The sequence below is a fragment of the Macaca mulatta genome, chromosome 14 (assembly GCF_049350105.2).
Source record: "Macaca mulatta isolate MMU2019108-1 chromosome 14, T2T-MMU8v2.0, whole genome shotgun sequence".
In the NCBI taxonomy this organism is placed as follows: domain Eukaryota; kingdom Metazoa; phylum Chordata; class Mammalia; order Primates; family Cercopithecidae; genus Macaca; species Macaca mulatta.
In genome coordinates, this window is record NC_133419.1 from 32,385,094 (window position 1) to 32,396,198 (window position 11,105).

Genomic DNA, 11,105 nt, shown 5'->3' on the forward strand with positions numbered 1-11,105 from the left:
TTTCATTCTTCACCCCCAAAGACCTTATCTCTGAGATTCCACCATTGTCTTTATACAAATGTCCAGTCAGACTCCTAAACTCAGCTCTCTGGTCTTGTCAGCTAAGGTCACATACTGTAGGGAAAACAGAAGTGTTAGAACAAAGGAAACCTGGTGGGACTTTAGATCTGTTGGTCAAGGAAGGTCTTTGTAAAGAGACAATATTTAAGGAGAGATAAGAATGTCAAGAAGCCAACACTGACGAGATCCAGATCAGTGGTTCTCAAAATCTCCTCACTGGATGAGCAGCATAAGAATTACCTACGAACTTGTTAGAAATGCAAATTCTTAAGCTCCACCTAAGACCTATGGATTCAGAAACTGGAGTTGGGCCCAGCAACCTATGTTTCAACAAGCTCTCCAGGTGGTTCTGAAGTACCACTGAGCTACAGTAAGATCCTGCCAGGGAAGGGAACTGCCAGGCTTGTTCTTGCCTCGGGACATTTGCACTTGCTGCTTCCTCAGATCACAGGGAAGTGCACTTCCTCCAGGAGAAAATTTTCTCAATTATTTGCTTGCCCACCTCCTTCACCCAAGAATGTAAACTCCACAAGAACAGAGATTTTGTGTGGGTTTTTTTGTCGTTTTTTTGAGACAGGTCTCACTCCCTTTGCCCACACGGAAGAACAGTGGCACGATCATGGCTGACTGTAGCCTCCACCTCCCAGGCTTGAGCCTCAGCCTCCTGAGTAGCTCCTCCTCCCACCTCAGCCTCCTGAGTAGCTGGGACCACAGGCGCATGCCACCACGCCAGGCTAATTTTTGTATTTTTGTAGAGACGGGGTTTCACCATGTTGCCCAGGCTGGTCTCAAACTCCTGAGCTCAAGCCATCAGCCCATCGTGGCATCCCAAAGTGCGGGATTATGGGCACAAGTCACCACACCTGGCCACTCCCTATCCTTTAGAGTGGAGAGACTAAACTCCATGATCTGTCATGAGAAGCCCTCTACAATCTAGTACCAATGCTCTATGACACAGTGTTACTCTGCTGAGCTCCCCTTGAATCACACCTTCGTGTAGTTTCCCTCCCATGACGATTCTGTAATGGACCAGGAACTGCTTTGACCAACACACTTGCAGAAGTGATGCTATGCCAGTTCAAGGCCCAGTCTATAACTGGCCAGCAGATTCCATTTCCTCCCTCTTGGAACACTTGTTCTTGGAAGTTCCTTCTTTGTACTAATCCCTTATTCCACTATGCAACATTAGCAATAATTCAGATCAGTTTGTATGCAATCTACCTGACAAATGCTACCATGATCCCCCCTGAACTCAATATAATTTTCCCACTAAGTCCCTGAAGTATTTTTGTACCTCTTGAAAAAGAATAGTCTGACAAGTATTAATAGCATAGTTATTTCATTCATTCATTGCATGTTTAATGACACAATGCATTAGACATTGTTCTAAGTGCTGACAATAAAGTTAATAATCTATATGCTATTCTATATGCTAGACATCACTCTAAATACTTTTCTAAGTTTTCCCATTTAATCTTCAAGAATTCGAAAAGTGTCATTTTACACAAGGAAACTGAGGCACAGAGAGGTTAAGAAACTTGTCTAAGATCATACTGCAAGTGGCGGAGTCAAAATATAAATTCAAACATTCTGACTCCAGAGCTTATGTTATCAACTACTATACTAACCTGCCTTGTACAGATGTGAACAAGACAAAGAAGTTCCTGTTCTCATGGAACATGCATTCTATCAGTGATGGTTAGTGGTATCGGGAAAGGGTGGTAATAAATGATACATATAAATCAACAAAATTACTCCAGAGAGTGAGAATGCTCTGAGGAAGTAAAATTATCATGTGTTAGTGATGTGCAGTTACTTTAGACATGGCAGTCAGAGAAAGCCTTTCTGAGAAGGTAACATGTGGGAAAAGACCTAACTATCAGCAAAAGCAGAAGCAGCAAAGCAAAGACCTGGAAAGAAAACTTCAGTTAAAGAGAACAGCTAGTGCAAAAGTCCTAAGACAGAAATAATCTTAGCATGTTTCAGGAACAGAAGTAAAGCCAGTATGGCTGAAGGATGGTGGTGGGAGGGGAATGACACGAAGTTGGATAAATTAGCTGAGGCTTAGATCATGCAGGGCTTTGTAGGCCACGATAAGTCACTGGATTTTTCTTTCTTTTTTCTTTTCTTTTTTTTTTTTTTTAAGAAGGAGTCTTGCTCTGTCACCCAGGCTGGAGTGCAGAGGCGCCATCTTGGCTCACTGCAATCTCCGCCACCTGGGTTCAAGCTAGTCTCCTGCCTCAGTCTCCCGAGTAGTTGGGACTACAGGCGCCTGCCATCATGCCCAGCTGATTTTTGTATTTTTAGTAGAGACAGCGTTTCACCATGTTGGCCAGGCTGGTTTCAAACTCCCGGCCTCAAGTGATCTGCCTGCCTCAGTCTCCCAAAGTGCTGGGATTACAGGTATGAGTCACCACACCCGACCAAGTCATTGGATGTTACTGATTAACACTGGAAGGTTCTAAGCAGGGTAATGACATTACCTGACTTATACTTTTGAAAAGTTAATTCTAGCTGTTGCATACTTAATAAATTATAGAAGGCCTAAAAGGAAGCAAGAAAAGCAACAGGAGGCAACTGCAATAATCCATGCAGGAAATTAAAGATATGGAGACTGAACCAACAGGATTTGCTGAGGGACTCGATATGGGAAGGAATGAAATGAATCATGGATGGCTCTAACCTTCTGGACATAAGTAATGGAGTAAATGGTGATAATAATTACTGAGGTGGGGAAGGCTAGAGGAGGCCCAGGTTGACAGGGTGACAATCATGTTTTGGACGTGTCATTTTGGAAACACCTATTCAATATTCAAATAAAGATGTCAGATGCTAGATATGAATCCAGAGATATAAATTTGAAAGTCATCTCATATATACGGCAACTACACCTAGGGTCAGTGGAGAGAGAAGAAAAAAGGACAGAACTCCAAGTTTCTGAGCACTTCAACATTTAGAAGCCAAGGAGAGGAAGCAAGTGCATTGCCCTGTCACCCTCCAGATCACAAGTTCTTTAAGAGGCAAGACAGTGTTTTCTTCATTTTTGTGGCACCCTGCAGAACTTAGCTGAGAAACAGAAACTCAGAGACAGTCACTACATTTTAATGAGTGATTGCATGCTTGTCACTTGATTTCTCAAGCTTTCACTGCAGAAATATAGTAACTCAAGGAAATACAGGCAACACTGCCTTAACAATTGTAGGTACTCAAATATTTGTTTAATGAATGAAAGAAAGCTGTGTTTTGGTAGACATATTTTACTACTCATTGTTCCAGAGAACATAGCAAGGAAAGGAAGAAACAAGTAGTAGCCCATATCCCCACGCTGCTAACCAAGGATAATCACAAACTTACCCTTCATCTTGGTCCCAATTACAGGGTAGAGGGGGAATGGCAGTAGAGGCTGCAGCAGGAAGAAAGCGGCTTCTAATTCCCACACTGAAGCAGAGTTCTGGCTTTCATGATATAAGCATGTATTAAGCACCAACTATATACCATGGATTAAAGTAAATACTAAGTACTACAAATATAACAGCAAAACAGATAGGGTTCCTCAAATAACCTCCATTCTGAAGAAGACACATATTACATAGACAATACATAGGTATATTTCTAAGAATATGAAAGTAAAATAAAATATTCTGTGAAAACATACACCATTGCACAAAGCAACAAGGAGTGAGGGTTGAAAATACTGCAGGTTTCTCACATGAGATACCTTAAGAAGTCAGGGTGTGAGGTGGGGATAGGGTGAGAGTTATCTAGGTGAAGGTAAAGACGATGAATGAAAATTTTAAGGTAAGAAGGAATTTAGGATGATTCAAAGAATTTAATATGGGCCAGTGCTAAGCATGGTGGCTCACTCCTGGGAGGCTAAGGCAGGAAGACTGCTTGAGGCCAGGAATTCCAGACCAGCCTGGTCAACATAGCAAGACCTCATCTCTAGAAAAAATTTTAAAATTGGCCAGGTGTGGTGGCACATGCCTGTAGTCCCAGCTACTTGGGAGGATCACTTGAGCCCAGGAGGTCGAGGCTACAGTAAGCTGTGTTCATACCACTCTACTCCAACCTAGGCGGCAGAGTTAGACCGTGTCTCAAGAATAAAAAAGAAAATAAATTAAAAAAAAATAGGTCAGTAAATGCAGAGCCATACAGAGCACAATACAGTGTGTGTGTGTGTGTGTGTGTGTGTGTGTGTGTGTGTGAGACACAGAGAGAGAGAGAGACAGGTTCCCCCTCTGTCGCTCAAGCTGAAGTGCAGTGGCACCATCACAGCTCACTGCAACTTCCACCTCCCAGGCTCAAGCGATCCTCCCGCCTTAGCCTCCAGAGTAGCTGGGACCACAGGCGCAAGCCACCATGCTTGGCTAATTTTTTCTATTTATTTTTTTGTAGAGCTAGGGTTTCATCACATCTCATAGGCTGGTCTCAAACACCTGGGCTCAAGCAATACTCCCACCTCAGCCTCCCAAAGTGCTGGGATTACAGGTGTGAGACACCACTCCTGACCATATTACGGATATTTAAAAACGTGACCTTAATATGTAGGAGTAGCCATAGAAAGGCTTTAAGCAAAGGACCAAGAGCAAACTTGTAGATGTGTGTTTTTAAAAATCACTCTGGATGGTTTAAGAAGAATGAATTGAAGGGAGGAAAGAAAAGGTCCAAGATGACTAAATTAGGAAGCTACAGCAGTTGTCCAAGTGAAAAATAATGGTGGCTTGGATCAGCTGGAGCAGTGGATACAAAAGAGTTTCAAGACATTAGATTCAAAAGCAGTAGGTTTTAGTGACTAAGCACACAACTCCCACCATCTGGCCTGGGCAACTAGGTGGACAGAGGTATGACTTAATGACTTACTGAGATGGGCCTCACTAGAGAAGCAGAGGTGTGATGGGTTGGGAAAGCGTATCATTAAGCTCAAGTAAAAGGTCAAAGAGGTAGCTGGTTATGTGATCAGGTTCTCAGAAGAGTCTGAGGACCTCAGAAGAGTCTGCTCAAACATGGGCATCTCCACTGAGATAGTATTTAAAAGCATGGACATGGATGTGAGTCCTCAGGAGAAAGCAAGGAATGAACAAGAAATTTACCAATCCCAAGCCCTGAGGAAACAGTAACACGCAGAGATTAGACAGAAGAGGAGTAAACACCAGTGAAGAACAGGAAAAAGCAGTGGGCCAGAAAAGTAGGAGGAAAACCAGGCAAGTGCAGTGCTATGGAAGTGAAAAGGAATATATTTCAACTAGGAAATGGTCAACAGTGACAAAGAACACTGAAATAAGGATATTAATGATGCTTAGGTTTCCAGGACAGCTCACAGAAGCTCTTTTCACATATAGGTGGATTACAGCATTCCACCATCTTACAATAAAGCAGTGTAGTTACACTGGCCATCACGCAGGCTCCAGATCCACAATGCCCAGTTTTCAATCACAGCTCCACTATTTACTAGCTATGTAGCTGTAGGTATAAATTACTTCATGTCTCTATCCCTCAGTTTCCTCATCCATAAAAGTATGGTAAAAAGAATGCCTACCTCAAAGGATTTTTATAATGAATTTTGATAAATGAATGTGTGTATGTATATGTGACTTAAAACAGCTAGCACAAATTAGTTGCTCATGAGGTAAATGACAGCTACTATTACTTACAACATGGTTTCCATGGGAAAAAACTTTCTGAACTCTAACAGTGGAAGTTTGTCTGAAATAACCTTTCATTAACTTGAGATTGTTCTTACTCCTTACAAATTATGATCTTTAAGGCCTTTTTCCAAAAACCTTGAGGAAAACTCTAGATTTGAAATGTATCAAACAAATGTCCATCATATAGAAACTGACAGGTTTTAGAAGAGCTAATCATTACTTTGGTTTTTCAGAGGAGTATTTATCATACTCATTATACATCCTACTAAAAAAAAATTGCATTAGGAATTCTAAAAATCGGTGCCAAAAATCATTTCAAGTTAGAAAGGTGAAAAACAGGCCGGGCACAGTGGCTTACACCTAATCCCAGCACTTTAGGGGGCCAAAATACCTGAGGTCAGGAGTTCAAGACCAGCCTGGCCAAGGTAGTGAAACTCCATCTCCACTAAAAATACAAAAATTACCATCCTAGCCAATGTGGTGAAACCCCAACTCTACTAAAAATACAAAAATTAGCCAGGCGTGGTGGCAGGCACCTGTAATCCCAGCTACTCAGGAGGCTGAAGCAGAAGAATTGCTTGAACCCAGGAGGCAGAGGCTGCAGTGAGCTGAGATCACGCCAATGCACTCCAGCCTGGGCAACAAGAGTGAAATTCCATCGCAAAAATAAATAAATAAATAAATAAATAAATAAATAATAAATAAAACTGTTTAAATGCAAAATATTTCCATTCCCTTTCTGGTGCATATTCAAATACAAACACATCGATTATCACCATAAAACAGCCCGCCTCTTCCTGTTGGGAACAAGATAAAGTATCAAGTACAGAATGGGGCAGTGGACCTGCAGACTCCTGATGACCTTCTTACTTCCCAAGCCACGCAAAGGTATTTACAACATCCAAAACTGCACCCCAAAAGATATTTCCAACTGCGTGGTGTTCAGCAAAGGACACGTTTGTTCATTTAGTTCCTAAAACTAACTGAAAAGAGCACAAATAAATGAAGATTTATATGGCCAGTCCTTATTCCTGCACTTTCCAAGTACCTAGCAAGTACTCTGAGAAATATTCACAAATCTCTCTGTAAGCCCTAATTAAGGTAAAATGCTCGAGTTTCCCACTCTATTTTTCAACTGTTAGTACCATAAAATTACCTAATAACTAACAGAGCTGTTGTATTCAAAAAAAGTATTGTTTCAAACTCATGAAAAGCTCTTTATCATGTACTTTCCCATAAACTGATGAAAATGATGTATTTCAAGACCAAGAAGGCATAAAGTAGGATGTTAGACCCCTGTCGGCAACAACTGAATGTCATTACCATCTGTCAGCTTCTGAATAGGTTACAGGAAACAAGGTGTCAGACAGGCTAATTCTTTACGGATAAGCATCCATATTACATCATCACAACTAGTACTCATTTGCACCTTCAGAAGAAACTGCCACAAAGGGGAACAAAAACATTCAACTGATACGTGCATTATGAAAAAGCTTTTTAAAATGCTATAAAAATATAAATAAGCTTCTGAAATGTAGAATATTTAGACTTACAGGGCGTATTTCAGATTTGCTATTGTTGATATAACTGAAATCAAAGAGGAATATTTGCACAGTTTGAGGAATAAAATGAGGTATAATTCAGAAGTGTGTGTAACTCTGTACAGATGGCCTGATCCCAATACAAGATGTTAACAAAGCAGGTTGGCGGGGGAGGGGGGTAAACCTGCATTTTCTATGCTGTATTTTAGCTGATTCCCGCCCCCCTTATTTTTTAAAAAAGCAGGGGGAGAGGGCATGGGGGGTAACATTTAAGATTCAATAACTTCCAGTAAACAGAAAATAAATCTCCTTTACATTATGTATGCCAAGTGAATCTACTCACTGTTTTCAAGTGTGTTTGGGAAGTCATTCCGTGTTACTCTGATAAATAAATTTGGAAAATATGACAAGTAGATTTTAGTTTCTTGCCTCAAAAGTATTCTACCAACAGAAGTAACTAGGTAGTATTTCAGTTTCATTTACCTGATAAAATATTTTTCATTTAAAACATAAAAAATGTGGCACAAATACCTATCATGCTGTTCAATGATGAGAAAGTAATTTTAATTTGTAAATTATCCTAGTCAATGCAAAAAGCTACTTGAAAAAGGATAGTCAAATTACCATCAAAAAGAAATAACGGGTGAAGTGCCAACCGTCTTTCATAAAACTCCTTAAAATGGCTTACTTGTATATAACACAAAATTATGGCTATTTCTGAAAGGTTTCAGCATTTAATTACTTAGCTCCAAACTGGCACATCACATTATTTTTGTTAACTCCCACGTCTTTCAAACAAAGGGCCTAAAATTTTCTGAGAAAGCTTATATCCCTATTCTTGAAGCAAATTTTTCTCATTCTTTCACAATCATCCCAATGGACAATCTAAGACAAAGACCAGCTACTCTTCACACTTATATGCTCAATCATGAACGTGGAACTTTCATAAAAACAAAGAAGATAACCTGGAACACGGTAATGTATAAACTTAAAACAAAAGTTCACTTCTGTCGTGAAAAATAATGAAGAAATCTGATGAGATCATAAAGCCACGAAGCTTCCTGTTGGTAGCTGAGGATGAAGTCATTAGCAACCCAGGATTCCCTGGTCCATGTAATCAGAAGCTGCACCTACCAGATTCTGTATTGTTCGGGAGAGGTGGCTTTAAAACACCCCGCTCACCAATCCTCCAAACCAGACCACGCCTTCCAGTTATCATTCAAATGGGACCGTTTCACAGTGTGGCACTACTATACTACACATTTCCCGCGAGCTTAAATATCAAGTAGGAGTCAACATTTTAGATTCCCTTGGTCATGCTGCAGGAAAGATGAACTCTTGAACCTCGCGCTACATAATGCACCCGGACTTTAGAGGTCGAGATGGAGAAGCATGCTTTCGTTCTTCAACCTTTATGGCCTTCACTACCCCCACCCCAACCCTCGCCCCATTTCTTCCCAACTCTCCGTCACCCCGAAGCACAGAAAGATTCCTTACTTCCTGCTGTTGTTAAAAGGGGAGGAAACCAAAGAGCAACTTTGAACGAGTGGAAGAGAAATCGCCTAAATCTTGGCCACCAGCGCAAACATATGTCACCCGGCCCTGGAGCCGCGTTCGCGCCCTGCCGGGCCCCCTCTTCTGCCCTGCGCCCCGGGGGTTCTCCCGTAGCCCAGCCCTCCTGGGTCCCCCAGTGTCTCCGGGACGCGGCTCCGCGACTCCTCCTCTCCCGCCTCCGCAACCCTCACACGCCGGGGTCCCCAAGACTGCATTGTCGGCCACCCAGGTTCCAATACAATGGATCGCCACTGCCCCAAACTCTCCGGCGCCCCCTTCGGACCCCCGGCGCCAATCTTGGGTCTCCCAGATCCCGAGTTCAGCCACGAGCCCAAACTTCACCATGTGAGAGCCCAGGACCCGAGAGGTGACTGAGCCCCACGACTCCCGCCCAGCTCTCCCTTCACCCGCCGTCCCCAGGCACGAATCCTGCACCGGGTGCCCCCACCCATCCGCGACCACCCCGTAGGAGTCATCAGCCGCCTCCCCCGAGCTGGGCGAGGGCGAGCGGAGGGCTCCCCGCCCGGCCCAGACCTCTGGGCGGCGCTGCAACCGAGCGAAGGCCCCAAACGCATCCCCGGCCTTTCCTGGTCCACCGCGACCCCGCCGCCCACCCTCCCTACCTGGCCTTGAGGCTGGGGCTGCTGCCGCTGCTACAGCTGCCGCTGCTGCAGCTGCTGCTGGCGGCGGCGGCGGCGGCTCGGGGTTCGTAGGCCCAGGCTGGGGCGGGGGGCTGCGCCGCGGCACTGGCGGGGGCGGGGGCGGCGGGGGGCGCGGGCGGCGGCGGCGGCTCGGTGAAGCCCGAGGTCGCGTAGTTCCTGTCCATCGTGGGGGTGGCGTAGGGAGGGCGGGCAGCAGCGGGGGATCCTCCAGGGCTCCGTGTGAGGGGGGCGGGCAGGGAGAGGGGGCGGGGGAGGAAGAGGAGGCGGCGGCGGCGGAGGGAGCTGCCTCCTCACATGGCCCCGGCGAGCAGGCGGGAGAAGGGCGCGCTGTCGAGTCTGGGGCGCAAAGACCCGGGCCGCGGCGGGCGGCGAGACCCCAGCTGGGCGTCAGGGAAGCGGAGGCACCCGCGGCCGGGACTCGCGGCGACGGCGGCGGCGGCGGCGGCGGCCGCTGCGCCCCATGTTGGTGGATTTCCCAGGATGCACCTCCCGCCCCCCTCCGCCCCGCGGCCTCGCCCCGCCTCCCCTCTGAGCCCCGCGCTTGCCGCTCGCGGGGCGGGCGGGCGGCCGCGAGGCCTCCGCCGCTGCCGGACGCTTCGCGAGGGACAGCTGAGGCCGAGGAGGCGCAGGCCCGGCCGACTTCAGGGACTCCGAGAGGCGCCCGCCGGCCGGAGCCCGCGAACCGCAGACTTCCCGCCCTTCGCAGCCCCGAAGGGAGGTGTCCGCACTCGCCGCGTCCCGCGGGGGAAGAGACCGCGCCTGGCTATCGCCCCGCGCGGGGGAGGGGAAGTGGAGCGGAACCCAGCGTAGGGCGCTGCGCAGGGGTAGCCGGGTCAATGCTTTGCTTGGAGCTCACTATTTGACTCTTCGGGTTATTTTGAGGGACTCCAGTACTTAGTTCTCTGATCGCGATTTCTTTCTCTGCGCCCCAATCCAGAAACAGCTGAGCGGGCTCTTTTACAGTTCCGCTTACTCCCTCCCCAAAGCTTGCTGAGCTAGAGGAGCCTTTTCCTGCTGTTAGGGGAGATTTATATTCAAAAAGATTCAAATTCAAACGTATTATTTTCCAATCCTTGCTGAAAGGGCCTTTCCCAAGGGCTCTTATTAACTGTCCCCACCCCCACCTTGAGGATTTTTCTCACTCTGGGTTTCAGAATCTTCTATCCCAAGATAGACAACCACCTCTTCATTGATTAATCCAACTGCCATCTGGATGACTTTAATTACAATAAATTTAAACTCACTATGCACTCTGATGTTGAGGGGTTTTGTTTGAGATTTGGAACTTAAGCAGGACTCTCTCTCCAAACATTTCCTATCTGATTTCCAAGCTGTTTGGTGTGCGGTAATTTAATGACTATTTGCGGTTCTTCTGTTGCATAGCAGACTTGTATTTCTTGTAATAACACATGAGTAGTGAAACTAGGGAATCGTACAAATCATCGTTTGGCCCTAGAGCCATAAATTTAAAGGTTAAAATAACAGTAAAGTTTCGATTTAATGACCACCTCCTTTTAAAAATCAATATTGGTTTAACACCTATTATGTGCTTAGCACAGAAATCTATCCCTCAAGATAAGCCTAACGTAAAGGTTTAAGCAAATCAGACAGCCGTAGTGAAAGACCTAATAAACTTGATAAAT

At 45.3% G+C, this 11,105-nt stretch overlaps 1 protein-coding gene across 1 annotated transcript in view; it reads right to left on the reverse strand.

The window, feature by feature from the left end:
* QSER1 (glutamine and serine rich 1) overlaps positions 1-9,946 on the reverse strand; it is an 84,923-nt gene extending 74,977 nt beyond the window's left edge. The window contains exon 1 of the mRNA XM_028832510.2: positions 9,424-9,946. Coding sequence (XP_028688343.1) covers positions 9,424-9,626 — 203 coding nt within the window. The 5' untranslated portion in view covers positions 9,627-9,946. The remainder of the gene's footprint in view (positions 1-9,423) is intronic.
* Between the last annotated feature and the right edge of the window lie 1,159 nt (positions 9,947-11,105).